This window comes from Salmo salar, chromosome ssa14 (genome assembly GCF_905237065.1).
Source record: "Salmo salar chromosome ssa14, Ssal_v3.1, whole genome shotgun sequence".
Taxonomy (NCBI): Eukaryota; Metazoa; Chordata; class Actinopteri; order Salmoniformes; family Salmonidae; genus Salmo; species Salmo salar.
Window position 1 is genome coordinate 87823871 of NC_059455.1, and position 19466 is coordinate 87843336.

Below are 19466 nucleotides of genomic sequence, written 5' to 3' on the forward strand. Positions count from 1 at the left end.
AGTGTCATCTGATGGAGATTGTAAAAGGTTAGTGCATCATTTTAGCTGGTTTTATGGTTTTGGTGACCCTGTCTTTGAATTGACAAAACATTACACACAACTCTTGTAAATGTACTGTCCTAACATACTCTAAATTTATGCTTTCGCCGTAAAACCTTTTTGAAATCGTAAAACGTGGTTAGATTAAGGAGATGTTTATCTTTCAAAGGGTGTAAAATAGTTGTATGTTTGAAAAATTTGAATTTTGACATTTATTTGGATTCAAATTTGCCGCTCTTGAAATGCACCTGCTGTTGATGGAGTGCACCACGGGTGGGACGCTAGCGTCCCACCTAGCCCATAGAGGTTAACTAGCCTCTCAAAGCACTACCAAGCGATAGTGCTACCAAGCGATAGTAATTTAGTTCAGTACAGGAACAATGGTGGACATCTTGAAGCAAGTGGGGACAGCAGACTGGGATAGGGAGAGATTGAATGTGTCCGTATACACTCCAGCCGCTGGTCTGCGCATGCTCTGAGGACGCGGCTAGGGATGCTGTCCGGCCTGGCAGCCTTGCGAGGGTTAACAAACTTACTCACGTCGTCCATGGAGAAGGAGAGCCCACAGTCCTTGGGAGTCCCACCCGTGGTGCACTCCATCAACAGCAGGTGCATTTCAAGAGCGGCAAATTTGAATCCAAATAAATGTCAAAATTCAAATTTTTCAAACATACAACTATTTTACACCCTTTGAAAGATAAACATCTCCTTAATCTAACCACGTTTTACGATTTCAAAAAGGTTTTACGGCGAAAGCATAAATTTAGAGTATGTTAGGACAGTACATTTACAAGAGTTGTGTGTAATGTTTTGTCAATTCAAAGACAGGGTCACCAAAACCATAAAACCAGCTAAAATGATGCACTAACCTTTTACAATCTCCATCAGATGACACTCCTAGGACATTATGTTAGACAATGCATGCATTTTTAGTTCTATCAAGTTCATATTTATATCCAAAAACAGCGTTTTACTATGGCATTGATGTTGAGGAAATCGTTTCCCTCCAATAACCGGCAGTCAAGTCAACACCGCAAATTAAATAATTAAAATTAGAAAACATTGGTAAAATATTATATTGTCATTTAAAGAATTATAGATTTACATCTCTTGAACGCAATCAACTTGCCAGATTTAAAAATAACCTTACTGGGAAATCACACTTTGCAATAATCTGAGCACTGCGCCCAGAAAAATACGCGTTGCGATACAGACTAGACGTCATGTTGGGGAGATCTAAAATCGAAAATACTATGTAAATAATCCATTACCTTTGATTCTCTTCATCAGATGTCACTTCCAGGTATCACAGGTCCATAACGAATGTAGTTTTGTTCAAAAAAGCTCATCATTTATGTCCAAAAATCTCCGTCTTGTTAGCACATGATCTAAGCCAGCCGGACTTCTCGTCATGAACGAGGGGAAAAAATATATTTACGTTCGTTCAAACATGTCAAACGTTGTATAGCATAAATCATTAGGGCCTTTTTAACCAGAACATGAATAATATTCAAGGTGGACGAATGCATACTCTTTTATAACGTATTGGAACGAGGGTACCCAACATGAACTCGCGCGCCAGGTGTCTAATGGGCCATCATCGTTCCATGGCTCTTGTTCGGTCAGATCTCCCTCCAGAAGACTCAAAACACTTTGTAAAGGCTGGTGACATCTAGTGGAAGCAATAGGAAGTGCCAAAATATTCCTCAGCCCCTGTGTTTTTCAATGGGATAGGTTTAAAGGTAATACAACACATCAGGTATCCACTTCCTGTCAGAAAATGTCTCAGGGTTTTGCCTGCCAAATGAGTTCTGTTATACTCACAGACACCATTCAAACAGTTTTAGAAACTTTAGAGTGTTTTCTATCCATATATAATAAGTATATGCATATTCTAGTTACTGGGTAGGATTAGTAACCAGATTAAATCGGGTACAATTTTTTTATCCAGCCGTGCAAATACTGCCCCCTAGCCCTAACAGGTTAAGGATCATATCACTTCTACCTTACCTGACACCCTAGACCCACTTCAATTTGTATACCGCCCCAATAGATCCACAGACGATGCAATTGCCATCACACTGCACACTGCCCTATCCCATCTGGACAAGAGGAATACATATGTAATAATGCTGTTCATTGACTATAGCTCAGCCTTCAACACCATAGTACCCTCCAAGCTCATCATTAAGAGCGGGGTCCCTAGGTCTGAGCCCCGCCCTGTGCAACTGGGTCCTGGACTTCCTGACGGGCCACCCCCAGGTGGTGAAGGTAGGAAACAACACCTCCAGTCGCTAATCCTCAACACTGGGGCCCCACAAGGGTGCGTGGTCAGCCCCCTACTGTACTCCCTGTTCACCCATGACTGTGTGGCCACGCACGCCTCCAACTCAATCATCAAATTTGCAGACAACACAACAGAAATAAGCCTAATTACCAACAATGACGAGACAGCCTACAGGGAGGAGGTGAGGGCCCTGGGGGAGTGGTCCGAAGAAAATAACCTCTCCCCCAATGTCAACAAAACAAAGGAGCTGAAAGTGGACTTCAGGAAACAGCAGAGGGAGCATGCCCCTATCAACATCGATGGGATCGCAGTGGAGAAGGTGAAAAGCTTCAAGTTCCTCGGCGTACACATCACTGACAAACTGAAATGGTCCACGCACACAGACAGTGTACTACACAAGACGCATCAGCGCCTCTTCAACCTCAGGAGGCTGAAGAAATTCGGCTTGGCCCCTAAGACCCTGACAAACTTTTACAGATGCACAATTGAGAGCATCCTGTTGGGCTGTATCACCGCCTGCTACGGCAACTGCAACTGTATTTTAGTCATGCCACTCCGACATTGCTCGTCGTAATATTTAAATATTTCTTCATTCCATTCTTTTACTTTTAGATTTGTATGTATTGTTGTGAATTGTTAGATACTACTGCACTGTTGGAGCTGGGAACACAAGTATTTCACTACAACCGCAATAACATCTGCTAAATATGTGTATGTGACCAATAACACTTGATTTGATTTGAAAAGTCAACTGACATTTACCCCTCAGGTACTGACCTGTTGCACCTTCTACAACCACTGTGATTATTATTTGACCCTGCAGGTCATCTATGAACATTTGAACATCTTGAAGAATGATCTGGCCTTAACGGCCATGCACTCTTTTAATCTCCACCCGGCACAGCCAGAAGAGGACTGGCCACCCCCCAAAGCCTGCTTCCTCTCTAGGTTTGTTCCTAGTTTTTCCTAGCCATTGTGCTTCTACATCTGCATTGCTTGCTGTTTGGGGTTTTAGGCTGGGTTTCTGTATAAGTACTTTGTGACATCTGCTGATGTAAAAAGGGCTTTATGAATACATTTGATTTGATTTGATTAGTGGGTACAGAGTATGCCATTTACACCCACATTGCCTCCCACATCATGCTGAGACAGAGATAACTAATATTAACACTATACCCAATGAGTCCCAAAACTTCCTACGAACATTGGGATGTCGAACAAACAAATTTGTTTAGTGTGTTACCAAAAATCTTGTCGTGTGTAACGAGTTTAACATGGATAGGAGACATGCAAGCATGCATACACATAGACTACAGTGATACACTGAGACTACACTGACACACTGAGACTACACTGACACACTGAGACTACACTGACAACTACACTGACACACTGAGACTACACTGACACACTGAGACTATACTGACACACTGAGACTACACTGACACAATGAGACTACACTGACACACGGAGACTACACTGACACACTGAAACTACACTGACACACTGAGACTACACTGACACACTGAGACTACACAGACACACTGAGACTACACTGACACACTGAGACTATAATGACACACTGAGACTACACTGACACACTGAGACTATACTGACACACTGAGACTACACTGACACACTGAGACTACACTGACACACTGAGACTATACTGACACACTGAGACTACACTGACACACTGAGACTACACTGACACACTGAGACTACACTGACACACTGAAACTACACTGACACACTGAGACTAGACTGACACACTGAGATTATACTGACACACTGAGACTACACTGACACACTGAGACTACACCGACACACTGAGACTACACAGACACACTGAGACTACACAGACACACTGAGACTATACTGACACACTGAGACTACACTGACATACTGAGACTACACTGACACACTGAGACTACACTGACACACTGAGACTACACTGACACACTGAGACTACACTGACACACTGAGACTACACTGACACACTGAGACTATACTGACACACTGAGACTACACTGACACACTGAGACTACACTGACACACTGAGACTATACTGACACACTGAGACTACACTGACACACTGAGACTACACTTACAAAACGTGTATATGACCATATATGCATTCACTTATTGTTTTATCTCCTTCATTTAGATTATTTTACTGTAAAGTGTGTTGCTATTTTAAATGCACCTTAATTCAGTTTGATTTTGTGTGGTTGTTGTGTCTGACTCAATAAACCCTACTAATATGTAATCTGTGTCCTTTCATCCCTCCAGGATATCAAGACAACCATATCTTCACCTGAGCATACAAATGACTGACTTTCATCTGAGTGGCTGAGTAGGACAACAAATTACCACCCTATGAGCGGAATCTGAGAACAGAACACTGAAGTGAGCCGCAGCGCCAAAGAAAAGCCATCTTCATTCACAGCGGGTGTTCGGTGTGTGTGTGTGTGAGAGAGAGAGAGAGAGAGAGAGAGAGAGACTGCATATTGGATCAGAGCAGAGCCCGTGTCAGATGAATAGTGCATTCACTGGAGTATCGCCGCTCATTCCATCTCTCTCTCTCTCTCGCTCTCTCTCCGTCTATCTCCTTCCCTCGCTCTCTGCATCTTTCTATTTCTTTCTCTCTCATCTCTCTCTTTCCATCTATCTCACTCTCTCTGTATTTCTTTCTCTCTCTCCATCCTCTCTATGTTAACTCTGCTTTCCTCATCCCCTGCTGGGTGAGTTGGCACTCTGATGGCTGCGTACTTCTCATTTCAAAGTCAAATGGGTTTCCTATGGATCTATACTCGCTCCCTCACCCTCCCTCGCTCACATTCTCTCTCTCCCTCCTTCTCTCTCCCTCTACATTTGTCTTTCTCCCGATCTTCACACTTTCCTTCCCCCAAATGTTCTAAATGTTCTCCCTTTGTGTTATTCATTAACCCTTTCTCCTTTTCTTGCCCTTTCTTTATTTCTCCCCTCACCCTTCCTCCCTCTTTTTGTCTCACTCCCTTCCTCTCTGCTACAATCATTATTTTCATACATACATCCATGTTCCTTTGCTAATTTCTCGATCCATCTCTCTCCCTCCCCTCTTCCTGCTAATCACATTTTCTATACATCCGTCCATGTTCTCTAACTCCCTATCGGGTAAATTATTTTCCACAGAACTCCACAGACCTTACCTCCCTCTTTTTCCTTCCTTCCTTCCTTCCTTCCTTCCTTCCTTTCTTTCTTTCTTTCTTTCTTTCTTTCTTTCTTTCTTTCTTTCTTTCTTTCTTTCTTTCTTTCTTTCTTTCTTTCTTTCTTCCTTCCTTCCTTCCTTCCTTCCTTCCTTCCTTCCTTCCTTCCTTCCTTCCTTCCTTCCTTCCTTCCTTCCTTCCTTCCTCCCTCCCTCCCACCCTCCCTCCCTCCCTCCCACCCTCCCTCCCTCCCATCCTCCCACCCTCCCTCGTTCTCATACACACATCGTGTCACTCTGCAACACACCCTCTCTATAGATCCATGAACTCTATGTTGTTTCAATCCCATCCTCCCTCAGCCTCTGTCCCTCTATTCCTCTCTGCTACTTCTTCACACAGTCTCTCATCCCCCTTTCCTCTCCTTCTTCTCCTCTCCACATCTCTCTCCATCCCAGAGACACCATCATCTGCTTGCTCGTTGTGCTGCAGCTATTAGGGATTATGTTCAGTTCCTGACAGAGATTTTCAGATTTACTCAAATAATTCCTGGATTTGGGCAACTCTAATCCTACGCTTTTGTGATATTGGTTTAACATATATGTATGTCTTAAAGTTTTTGTCCATTAATGTTCAACTATATGTTTACTCAATAAACAATGAAGTGATGTATATCATATCGGGGGGAGCGACAGAGAGAAGTTGTGTAGGCACGGAATGGATCAAACCCCAATGCATTGTGGTTTGTCTGATATTTGTGCACACTAGGGGGGCGTGTGTGTGTGTGTGTGTGTGTGTGTGTGTGTGTGTGTGTGTGTGTGTGTGTGTGTGTGTGTGTGTGTGTGTGTGTGTGTGTGTGTGTATGTGTGTATGCATGTGTGTGTGTATGCAAGCATGTGTGTGTGCATGTGTGTTTGTCTCATGCGCCGAATACAGCAGGTGTAGACCTTACCGTGAAATGCTTACTTACAAGCCCTTAACCAACAGTGCAGTTCAAGAAATAGAGTTAAGAAAATATTTCCTGAATTAAAAGTAACACAGTAGAATCCGGTACTGAGTCAATGTACAGGGGTACAGGTTAGTCGAGGTAATTTGTACATATAGGTAGGGGTAAAGGGACTATGCATAGATAATAAACAGTGAGTAGTAGAAGTGTAAAACAAAGGAGGGGGATCAATGTAAATAGTCCGTGTAGCCATCTGATTAATTGTTCAGCAGTCTTATGGCTTGGGGGTAGAAGCTGTTAAGGAGCCTGTTGGTCCTAGACTTGGCGTTCCAGTACCACTTGTCATGCGGAAGCAGAGAGAACAGTCTATGACTTGGGTGGCTGGGGTCTTTGATAATTTTATGGGCCTTCCTCTGACACCACCTGGTATAGAGGTCCTGATGGCAGGAAGCTTGGCCCCAGTGATATACTGGGCCGTTCGCACTACCCTCTGTAGCGCCTTACGGTCAGATTCCGAGCAGTTGCCATACCAGACGGTGATGCAACCAGTCACGATGCTCTCAATGGTGTAGCTGGGGACCCATGTCAAATGTTGAGGGGGAAATGTGCTGTCGTGCCCTCTTCACGACTGTCTGGGTGTGTATGGACCGTGATAGCTTGTTGGTGATGTGGACACCAAGGAACTTGAAACTCTCGACCCGCTCCACTTCAGTCCGGTTGATGTTAATTGGGGCCTGTTTGGTCCTCCTTTTCCTGTAGTCCACTATCATCTCCTTTGTCTTGATCACATTGAGGGAGAGGTTGTTGTCCTGGCACCACACTGACAGGTCTTTGACCTCCTCCCTATAGGGTGTATCATCGTTGTCGGTAATCAGGCCTACCACTGCTGTGTTATCAGCAAACTTAATGATGGTGTTGGAGTTGTGTTTGGCCACGCAGTCGTGGGTGAACAGGGAGTACAGGAGGGGACTAAGCACGCACCCCTGAGGGGAACCGATGTTGAGGATCAGAGAAGCAGATGTGTTGTTGCCTACCCTTACCACCTGGGGGCGGCTCGTCAGGAAGTCCAGGATCCAGTTGCAGAGGGAGGTGTTTAGTCCCAGGGTCCTTAGCTTAGTGATGTGCTTTGTCGGCACTTTGGTGTTGAACGCTGAGCTGTAGTCAATGAACAGCATTCTCACATAGGTGTTCCTTTTGTCCAGGTGGGAAAGGGCAGTATGGAGTGCAATAGAGATTGCTGCATGTGTGTGTGTGTGTGTGTGTGTGTGTGTGTGTGTGTGTGTGTGTGTGTGTGTGTGTGTGTGTGTGTGTGTGTGTGTGTGTGTGTGTGTGTGTGTGTGTGTGTGTGTGTGTGTGCCTGGTAAATGGGTATTTCGTCTCCATTGAGACTCTGTGTGTCTGCTGAGAATGGACAGTGAGGGCATTCGACTGGGGATTTATCGTCTTAATTCATACAGTGTCTTACTAATCTCTTTATAGGAGCCCTGGATCATCTGGACAATACTCTATTATATTAATACAGGCTGAAGCAGAGTAATCCTTCCCATGTCTGAGCTGAACCTCTGTCTATCTAGCTAGCTGGTACGGTAAGCTTCAGTAGGAGAAAGTCACGTTGAAAACTAGACCACCTGTAGCAGGGTTTGGGTTTCAATTCAGGAATTAAATAGACGTTCTTCATATACCCACATACAGAAACACACAGACACACACAGACACACACAGACACACTCAGACACACTCAGACACACACAGACACACACAGACACACTCAGACACACACAGACACACACAGACACACTCAGACACACTCAGACACACACAGAAACACTCAGACACACACAGACACACACAGACACACACAGACACACTCAGACACACACAGACACACACAGACACACTCAGACACACTCAGACACACTCAGACACACACAGACACACACAGACACACTCAGACCAGTCAAAACTGTTCGCTGCTCTGGCACCCCAATGGTGGAACAAGCTCCCTCACGACGCCAGGACAGCGGAGTCAATCACCACCTTCCGGAGACACCTGAAACCCCACCTCTTCAAGGAATACCTGGGATAGGATAAAGTAATCCTTCTAACCCCCCCCTTAAAAGATTTAGATGCACTATTGTAAAGTGGTTGTTCCACTGGATATTATAGGTGAATGCACCAATTTGTAAGTCGCTCTGGATAAGAGCGTCTGCTAAATGACTAAAATGTAAATGTAAATGCAGACACACACAGACACACACTAACCTCGCGGCGCATGGCACAGTGGACAGTAATGATGACAAAACCCTGGACAGAGTCAAAGACAGCAAACAGAACCTGAAAGAGAGCAGAACGGCTGTCAGTTACCATAGAAAGAGAGAGTCAGAGACAGAGAGATAGAGAGAGACAGACAGAGAGACAGAGAGGGAGACAGAGAGGGAGACAGAGAGAGAGACAGCGAGAGAGAGACAGAAGCAGAGAGAGACAGAGAGAGAACTGGAGAGAGAGAGAGAGAGAGAGAGACGGAGAGAGAGAGAGAGATGAGGAGAGAGAGAGAGAGAGAGCTAGAAAGAGAGAGACAGCGAGAGAGAGACAGAAGCAGAGAGAGACAGTGAGAGCGAGACCACGAGAGAGAGACAGAAGCAGAGAGAGACAGAGAGAGAAATGGAGAGAGAGAGAGAGAGAGACAGGGAGAGAGCGAGATAGAGAGAGAGAAAGAGCTAGAAAGAGAGAGAGAGACAGTGACAGAGAGATAGAGAGAGAGTGTGTGTATCCGTGTGTGTATGAGAGTGTGTATGCAGCCAGGACACTGTGATACAAGTCAGTATTAGAGTGAGGATGTCAGGAGATGACATGGAGATCGGGCAACTGGTGGCAACCGTGAGCGCTGTTAGCTACAAGTAGGTTTGGGTTTTGCTAGGGTGCTGTGGACAGGGATGATGGATAGTTGGAAGTATCTGTCTAAGCATCTGCCTCTGGTGCAAAAGGTTGTATGGTCTAATCCAAGAATAGAAAGTTGTTTTTCAGATTTTTGTTTAAAGCCTTTCCGAAACCTAAACACTATCCTTAGAAATTCTGAGTTAATGCCTAAACTTAACCTTAAACACTTTGAAATGTGAGTTTTAGAACACCTTTGAAATTTGACATTTAAGAAACATGGATGAACGTCTAATTCTGACGTGAGACTGTGAGAGCTGGTTGGTTTATGAGTGTGTGTATCAGAGTGTGTATCAGTGTGTGTATCAGTGTGTGTATGAGTGTGTGTATGAGTGTGTGTATCTGTGTGTATCAGTGTGTGTATCAGTGTGTGTGTATGAGTGTGTGTATGAGTGTGTGTATCAGTGTGTGTATCAGTGTGTGTATCAGTGTGTGTATGAGTGCGTGTATCAGTGCGTGTATCAGTGTATATCAGTGTGTGTATCAGAGTGTGTATCAGTGTGTGTATCAGTGTGTGTGTATGAGTGTGTGTATCAGTGTGTGTATCAGTGTGTGTATGAGTGCATGCAAAGTTTAATGAGTTTGAAAGAGTGTATACAGTACATTGTTATACAAGCTTGGATACATGTGAGCAGATTTGTGTATGCAGGTGTGTGTAAGTGTGAAGACAGCAAAGTGTACCTGGAATAGTGTGGAGCGGCGGTCGGTGATGGCCAACACAGCAGACATCCAGGTCAGAGCAAGCAGAGGGAGAACTACACAGGAACTCCAGAGAGATGCCCTGAGAGAGAAGAAAGACAAGAGGTGAGAGGAGGGGTAGAGGAGGGGAAGAGGGGAGGAGGGAGAGAAGGGGCAGAGGGGAGGAGGGAGAGAAGGGGGAGAGGGGATAAGGAAGAAGGGAGAGGGGAGAGGGGAGGAGGGAGAGAAGGGGGAGAGGAAGGGGAGAAGGGAGAGAAGGGGGAGAGGGGAGAAGGGAGATAAGGGGGAGAGGGGAGAGGGGAGGAGGGAGAGAAGGGGGAGAGGAAGGGGAGAAGGGAGAGAAGGGGAGAGGGGAGAAGGGAGATAAGGGGGAGAGGGGAGAGGGGAGGAGGGAGAGAATGGGGAGAGGGGAGGAGGGATAGAAGGGGGAGAGGGGAGGAAAGAGAGAATGCGGAGAAGGGGAGAAGGGAGGAGGTAGAGAAGGGGGAGAGGGTAGGAGGGAGAGAAGGGGGAGAGGGTAGGAGGTAGAGAAGGGGGAGAGGGTAGGAGGGAGAGAAGGGGGAGAGGGGAGGAGGGAGAGACGGGGGAGAGAAGGGGGAGAGGGGAGGAGGGAGAGACGGGGGAGAGACGGGGGAGAGAAGGGGGAGAGGGGAGGAGGGAGAGTACTTCAAACTTTAGCATCTGGGACGGCGACACTCTCATAACACATGCACACGCTCACACACACACACGTATGCAGGCGCACCCACAGTGACACACACACGTATGCAGGCGCACCCACAGTGACACACACACGTATGCAGGCGCACCCACAGTGACACACACACGTATGCAGGCGCACCCACAGTGACACACACATCAGCTGTGTGTTCAGGCATACTGAAAGCCACAGTGACCTCCAGACTGTGTGATCGATGCAGAACACGACCAGGTGAGAGACAAGTAACTGACAGCTGTAAATGAGATAGTGTGTGTGTGTGTGTGTGTGTGTCTGTGTGTGTGTGTGTGTGTGTGTGAGAGAGAGATAATGTGTTTGTGTCTAGAGAGAGAGATAGAGAGTGAGAGAGAGAGAAGTATGGAGAGAGAGATACTGAGAGAGATAGAGATAGAGGGAGAAGGAGAGAAAAAGAGATGGAAAAAAGAGAGAGTGTGTATGTTTCGGTGTGTGAGAGTATCTTTCGGTGTGTGAGGGTATCTTTCGGTGTGTGAGGGTATCTTTCGGTGTGTGAGGGTATCTTTTGGTGTGTGAGGGTATCTTTCGGTGTGTGAGGGTATCTTTCGGTGTGTGAGGGTATCTTTCGGTGTGTGAGGGTATGTTTCGGTGTGTGAGGGTATGTTTCGGTGTGTGAGGGTATGTTTCGGTGTGTGAGGGTATGTTTCGGTGTGTGAGGGTATCTTTCGGTGTGTGAGGGTATGTTTCGGTGTGTGAGGGTATGTTTCGGTGTGTGAGGGTATCTTTTGGTGTGTGAGGGTATCTTTTGGTGTGTGAGGGTATGTTTCGGTGTGTGAGGGTATCTTTCGGTGTGTGAGGGTATCTTTTGGTGTGTGAGGGTATCTTTCGGTGTGTGAGGGTATGTTTCGGTGTGTGAGGGTATCTTTTGGTGTGTGAGGGTATGTTTCGGTGTGTGAGGGTATCTTTTGGTGTGTGAGGGTATCTTTCGGTGTGTGAGGGTATCTTTTGGTGTGTGAGGGTATCTTTCGGTGTGTGAGGGTATCTTTTGGTGTGTGAGGGTATCTTTTGGTGTGTGAGGGTATGTTTCGGTGTGTGAGGGTATCTTTCGGTGTGTGAGGGTATCTTTCGGTGTGTGAGGGTATCTTTTGGTGTGTGAGGGTATCTTTTGGTGTGTGAGGGTATGTTTCGGTGTGTGAGGGTATGTTTTGGTGTGTGAGGGTATGTTTCGATGTGTGAGGGCTATCTTTTGGTGTGTGAGGGTATCTTTTGGTGTGTGAGGGTATGTTTCGGTGTGTGAGGATATCTTTCGGTGTGTGAGGGTATGTCTCGGTGTGTGAGGGTATCTTTTGGTGTGTGAGGGTAAGTTTTGGTGTGTGAGAGTATGTGTTGACTAACATGGCGTTGCTGGCAGTAGAGCTGGAGAGAGCTGTACTTGAGATCACACCACACTTGGAGCATTTCAGGAGCAGTCTGCTACGCGACGCCTCAACCGGTGGACTTTAGGACACAGACAGGATGGAGGAGGAGGACACAGACAGGATGGAAGAGAAGGACACAGGATAGAAGAGGACACAGGATGGAGGAGGAGGACACAGGATGGAGGAGGACACAGGATGGAGGAGGAGGACACAGGATGGAAGAGGACACAGGATAGAGGAGGAGGACACAGGATGGAGGAGGACACAGGATGGAGGAGGAGGAGGACACAGGATGGGGGAGAAGGAGGACACAGGATGGTGGAGGAGGAGGACACAGGATGGAGGAGGAGGAGGACACAGGATGGAGGAGGAGGAGGACACAGGATGGAGGAGGAGGACACAGGATGGAGGAGGAGGAGGACACAGGATGGAGGAGGAGGAGGACACAGGATGGAGGAGGAGGAGGACACAGGATGGAGGAGGAGGACACAGGATGGAGGAGGAGGACACACACGTATTGTGGGGGGCAGTCAGTTATGCACAAGGAAGGGGGAGAGAAACAACACACAGAGTGGGGTAGACACACACACACAGGAGGAGAGGATGGGGAGGACGGACACACAGGAGGAGAGGATGGGGAGGATGGACACACAGGAGGAGAGGATGGGGAGGATGGACACACAGGAGGAGAGGGTGGGGAGGATGGACACACAAATGGGAAAGACAAACACAGACCCAGAAACACACACATTCAACAAGTAATGGGGTGCAATGGGGTGCAAACCAGATACACACATTCACACACATGAGAGTGAGGAATGGATGGGCAGTGCGGATGGGATGGGCAGTGCGGTTGCAAACGAAGGCGAAAAGCACAGAAGGACATACATAATGGACACACGGACAAAAAGAGAGGGAGAGGGACACAGAAAAGGAGAAAAGAAAGAAGAAAAAAAATTAACAAACCTCTTAAGTAGCAGCAATGGACAATAAGTCAGAATACAAAGATCATGACAGAATGCAGTGACAGATAAACGAAAGAGAGAGGAAGAGAGAGAGGAAGAGGGAGAGAGGAAGAGGGAGAGAGGAAAAAAGAGAGGAAGAGGGAGAGAGGAAGAGAGAGAGAGGAAGAGGGAGAGAGGAAGAGGGAGAGAGGAAGGGAGAGAGAAATAACGAGGGAGCAGTGAGAGAAAGTGAACAAAGAAAGGGAGAAGAGGATGCTGAATAATCTTAAATCAGACTAATAAAGTGTGTCTGGCTAACACGGATTAATAATAATGTACAATGAGACAGATGGGCACTGCCAGGATCAACTGTCTCTCTCCCACAGTGTGTGTGTGTGTGTATGTTTTCAGTGTACAAACTGTTAGTGATGATGTGTTAGTGTGTGTGTGTTTGGGACAGTCTAGATAGTCTGTTCAACTCTTCTTCTTTTGGCCAGTCTGGGCTCTCATTAGGTCACTAGCCATAAGCTCCAGTGATGCCTGCTAGAACCAGACAGTAGTCATGTCTCAGTTAGAGCTTGGGGGTGTGTTAGGGTGGGATATTAAGGCAGAGTGTGTGTGTGTGTGTGTGTGTGTGTGTGTGTGTGTGTGTGTGTGTGTGTGTGTGTGTGTGTGTGTGTGTGTGTGTGTGTGTGTGTGTGTGTGTGTGTGTGTGTGTGTGTGTGTGTGTGTGTGTGTGTAATTGTGTTGAATGCTCTATGTGTGTGTTGAAAGCGGTGTGCACATTGAAGTAAGTGTTTTTATTGATATCGCTGTGTTTGTGTGTGTGTTTGCGTGTGTGTGTGCGTGTGTGTGACTCAGTGAGCGCTGACTCAGTGATTTGGACCCTGAAGTACACTCTTAGATAAAAGGTGTTATCTAGAACCTAAAAGGGTTCTTTGGCTGTCCCCTTAGGATAACCTTTTAAAGAACCCTTTTTGGTTCTAAGAATAACCTTTTTGGGGTCCATGTAAAACTCTTTCCATAGAAGTGGTTCTACCTGGAACCAAAAAGTCTTCTAGCTGGAACCAAAAATGTTCTTCAAAGGGTGTCCCTATTGGGACAGACGAATAACCTTATTGGAACCCTCAAGCTGGAACCCTCAAACTTCATTGACTTAACTTGTTTGGGATAGGGGGCAGTATTTTGACGTCCGGATGAAAAGCATGCCCAAAGTAAACTGCTTGTTACTCAGGCCCAGAAGCTAGGATATGCATATAATTGATAGACTGTTAAAATTATGTCTGTGAGTATAACAGAACTGATATGGCAGGTTGAAACCCCGAGGACAAACCATCCCCCCCAACAAATTCAGCCTACCACTGTTTTCAATGGCTATTACTTTTATTATAAGGCGAAGTCCTCCCAGATTGCAGTTCCTAGGGCTTCCACTAGATGTCAACAGTCTTTAGAAAGAGTTTCAGGCTGGTTTTTGGATAAATGAGCCAGAAATTGTAGTTTTTCTAGGTGGCTCCGATTTTGGCTGTGGTGTTTCCAAGCGCGTGAATGAGAGTGCGTTCTTTGGTATTTTTCTCCGGTAAAGACAATAACGATTCTCCGTCTTATTGTTTATTTACGTATAAGGGTACCTAAGGTTTGATTATAAACCTTGTTTGACTTGTTTGGAAAAGTTTATTAGTAACGTTTGGGATTCATTTTGTATGCATTTTGATGGAGGGAAACTGGGTGGATTATTGACTGTAGCGCGCCAGCTAAACTGAGTTTTTATTGATATAAAGAAGGACATTATCGAACAAAAGGACCATTTGTGATGTAACTGGGACCTTTCGGAGTGCCAACTGAAGAAGATCATCAAAGGTAAGGCATTTATTATATCGTTATTTCTGACTTTCGTGTCGCACCTGCCTGGTTGAAGTATGTTTTTCATGTGTTTGTATGCGGGGCGCTGTCCTCAGATAATCGCATGTTGTGCTTTTGCCGTAAACCCTTTTTGAAATCTGACACAGGGGCTGGATTAACAAGAAGTTAAGCTTTATTTTGATGTATTACACTTGTGATTTTATGAAAGTTAAATATTTATAGTACTGTAGTTTGAATTCGGCGCTCTGCAATTTCACCGGATGTTGTCGAGGTGTCCCGCTAGCGGCACGCCTTTCCCAAAGATTAAGGTTCTTCTCCTTACATCCAAAACCAGCCACAGTGATGTGTGTGTGTGTGTGTGTGTGTGTGTGTGTGTGTGTGTGTGTGTGTGTGTGTGTGTGTGTGTGTGTGTGTGTGTGTGTGTGTGTGTGTGTGTGTGTTTGTGTGTGTAATGCTCAGTGCAGAATGATGGGGCAGTGCGTAGCGTGGCTATGCTACATTAGCCCCCCAGCACAGCTCATTGCCTTAGTGCCATCCACATCCCCACAGCTTCATAAAAATGCATTAACACTAATGACAACATGGACGGACTCTGTGTGTGTGTGTGTGTGTGTGTGTGTGTGTGTGTGTGTGTGTGTGTGTGTGTGTGTGTGTGTGTGTGTGTGTGTGTGTGTGTGTGTGTGTGTGTGTGTGTGTGTGTGTGTGTGTGTGTGTGTGTGTCTGTCAATCTCTGTTTCTGAAGCCCATTTACGTAGAAGCCTACTCCACCAATAGGGTCAGTGTTTGCAAGGGGGAGGGATTGAGTGTGTGTTGACGTGCATGTCTGTGAGTGATCATGTCATCACAGGACAATAGAGGGAAGAGAGAGAAGAGAGAGATCAAGAGAAGAGAGAAATGAAAGCATGGATTTGGCTGGGAGGATATTGAGTATGTTTACATGTCCACTAATCATTTGATATTAAACTGATTATGACAGCAGGCCGAGTAAACACCTTACTCTGCTAATCAGAGTAAGGTCAAAATGGAAGTAAGCACTCGCCAATTAAAACACCCAGTTTTCTGATCTTTAGAATTATTAAGATTATTAGGACATAAACATGTTCAAACCTCCATCTGATTGCATGAGTGAAGTGAGCAAAAACAAAAGTACATTCAACTCTATATATGTCCGAACTCAGAATCAAATAGGCTTCGCAGTAATAACATGGTTGCTATGGTAGAACATTTATATTGGTTGGCAATTTTCTGCATTTAGGTGTAGTCCCGTCAGGTAGCCTGATTTCAGATGTTTCCAGGTCAACAGAATTATTAGGGAAATCATTCTTCTTGCAAATCTTTTAAATGTTTTAATCATAAACTATTAAATGAATTTGACTGCATATAACTGTGCTCATTGAAATCGCCAATCTTTGGATGAATACCAATGCAAATCACTGCTGATGGAATTACAGACCAGGGAACAGAAGAAACCTCTCTACTGTACTGTGGGAGTGTATCGGTGTGTGTGTGTGCGTGTGAGTGTGTGCGTGTGTGTATGTATGATTTGCAGATTCAAATAAAGTGTGTGTGTGTGTGTGTGTGTGTGTGTGTGTGTGTGTGTGTGTGTGTGTGTGTGTGTGTGTGTGTGTGTGTGTGTGTGTGTGTGTGTGTGTGTGTGTGTGTACATGTGAGACTATATTATGTTAATGAATCATATGGAAACGGTATGCGTGGAGCATGACCTCAGTCTATTTCTATATTCTCTACACATTATATATCCCTAAACATTATCACAATTCTTTGTCAATCATTTCATCCCAGAAGCAAATTCAACAGTAGCTACTAGATCTATCTTAATTCAATGCCTGTAAGTAGACAGAGTGGTATTTATGCCATTGATGTTGACACCCCTTGACGTTTGAGTCTCTACAATGCATGGTAAATGGAAACATGTGTGGGAGTGTTTATACAGTGGAACACAAGGCCTTGGTCTAGATCCAATAAAAGGTCATGAAGGGTCGTCTGCTCCTGTTGTAAAAAGCCTCTTCGCTCGCTCATTAACATATGTGGCGAGTTAAATGGATACAGCTGCTGCCTATCGGTGTTTGTGTGTGTTCAGGGTTATTTGAAAGAGAGTTCAATGCATACAAGCGTACGTGTGTCTCTCTTTGTGTGTCTGCTTGTTTGTGAGACTCCTCTTTCTCCATCAGATCTCTTCTAAGCGTAAAAAGCCTGGATCCATAGACATAGAATCACTAAAACAACTATGGCTGGAACAACCACATAATTTTGCTTCAGAGTGGCGCAGCGGACTAAGGCACTGCATCTCAGTGCTAGAGGCATCACTACAGACCCTGGTTCGTTCCCGGGCTGTATCACCGCCGGCCATGATCGGGGGTCCCATAAGGCGGCACACAATTGGCCAAGTGTCATCCGGGTTAGGGGAGGGTTTGGCCGGTGTAGGCCATCATTGTAAAATAAGAATTTGTTCTTGACTGACTTGCCTAGTTAAATAAAGGTGAAATAAAAACACAAAAAATAATAATAAAAACACAAAAAATGTTTTTAAGTAGATGGTCCATGAATGGTGTCTGTTGGTGTGAGTAGATGTCCATGAATGGTGTCTGTTGGTGTGAGTAGATGGTCCATGAATGGTGTCTGTTGGTGTGAGTAGATGGTCCATGAATGGTGTCTGTTGGTGTGAGTAGATGGGCCATGAATAGTGTCTGTTGGTGAGTAGATGGTCCATGAATGGTGTCTGTTGGTGACTAGATGGTCCATGAATGGTGTCTGTTGGTGTGAGTAGATGGTCCATGAATGGTGTCTGTTGGTGTGAGTAGATGGTCCATGAATGGTGTCTGTTGGTGTGAGTAGATGGTCCATGAATGGTGTCTGTTGGTGTGAGTAGATGTCCATGAATGGTGTCTGTTGGTGTGAGTAGATGGTCCATGAATGGTGTCTGTTGGTGTGAGTAGATGTACATGAATGGTGTCTGTTGGTGTGAGTAGATGTCCATGAATGGTGTCTGTTGGTGTGAGTAGATGTCCATGAATGGTGTCTGTTGGTGTGAGTACATGTCCATGAATGGTGTATGTTGGTGTGAGAAGATGGTCCATGAATGGTGTCTGTTGGTGTGAGTAGATGTCCATGAATGGTGTCTGTTGGTGAGTAGATGGTCCATGAATGGTGTCTGTTGGTGTGAGTAGATGGTCCATGAATGGTGTCTGTTGGTGTGAGTAGATGGTCCATGAATGGTGTCTGTTGGTGTGAGTAGATGGGCCATGAATGGTGTCTGTTGGTTAGTAGATGGTCCATGAATGGTGTCTGTTGGTGTGAGTAGTTGGTCCATGAATGGTGTCTGTTGGTGTGAGTAGATGGTCCATGAATGGTGTCTGTTGGTGAGTAGATGGTCCATGAATGGTGTCTGTTGGTGAGTAGATGGTCCATGAAGGGTGTCTGTTGGTGTGAGTAGATGGTCCATGAATGGTGTCTGTTGGTGTGAGTAGATGGTCCATGAATGGTGTCTGTTGGTGTGAGTAGATGGTCCATGAATGGTGTCTGTTGGTGTGAGTAGATGTCCATGAATGGTGTCTGTTGGTGTGAGTAGATGGTCCATGAATGGTGTCTGTTGGTGTGAGTAGATGTACATGAATGGTGTCTGTTGGTGTGAGTAGATGTCCATGAATGGTGTATGTTGGTGTGAGTAGATGTCCATGAATGATGTCTGTTGGTGTGAGTAGATGTCCATGAATGGTGTCTGTTGGTGAGTAGATGGTCCATGAATGGTGTATGTTGGTGTGAGAAGATGGTCCATGAATGGTGTCTGTTGGTGTGAGTAGATGTCCATGAATGGTGTCTGTTGGTGAGTAGATGGTCCATGAATGGTGTCTGTTGGTGTGAGTAGATGGTCCATGAATGGTGTCTGTTGGTGTGAGTAGATGGTCCATGAATGGTGTCTGTTGGTGTGAGTAGATGGGCCATGAATGGTGTCTGTTGGTTAGTAGATGGTCCATGAATGGTGTCTGTTGGTGTGAGTAGATGGTCCATGAATGGTGTCTGTTGGTGTGAGTAGATGTCCATGAATTGTGTCTGTTGGTGAGTAGATGGTCCATGAATGGTGTCTGTTGGTGTGAGTAGATGGTCCATGAATGGTGTCTGTTGGTGTGAGTAGATGTCCATGAATGGTGTCTGTTGGTGTGAGTTAATGGTCCATGAATGGTGTCTGTTGGTGAGAGTAGATGTCCATGAATGCTGTCTGTTGGTGAGTAGATGGTCCATGAATGGTGTCTGTTGGTGTGAGTAGATGTCCATGAATGGTGTCTGTTGGTTAGTAGATGGTCCATGAATGGTGTCTGTTGGTTAGTAGATGGTCCATGAATGGTGTCTGTTGGTGTGAGTAGATGTCCATGAATGGTGTCTGTTGGTGTGAGTAGGTGGTCCATGAATGGTGTCTGTTGGTGTGAGTAGATGGTCCATGAATGGTGTCTGTTGGTGTGAGTAGA

The 19466-nt window shown here is 45.5% G+C and overlaps 1 protein-coding gene across 2 annotated transcripts in view; it reads right to left on the reverse strand.

Annotated features, from left to right (window-relative positions):
- LOC106592038 (adhesion G protein-coupled receptor B2) overlaps window positions 1-19466 on the reverse strand; it is a 430312-nt gene that overhangs the window by 22720 nt on the left and 388126 nt on the right. For both annotated transcript variants that reach the window (XM_045694923.1, XM_045694922.1), the window contains 3 exons: window positions 12159-12260; window positions 10073-10172; window positions 8720-8791 (listed from right to left, as the gene is read on the reverse strand). In XM_045694923.1, the coding sequence (XP_045550879.1) occupies window positions 8720-8791; window positions 10073-10172; window positions 12159-12260 (274 nt within the window). The remainder of the gene's footprint in view (window positions 1-8719; window positions 8792-10072; window positions 10173-12158; window positions 12261-19466) is intronic.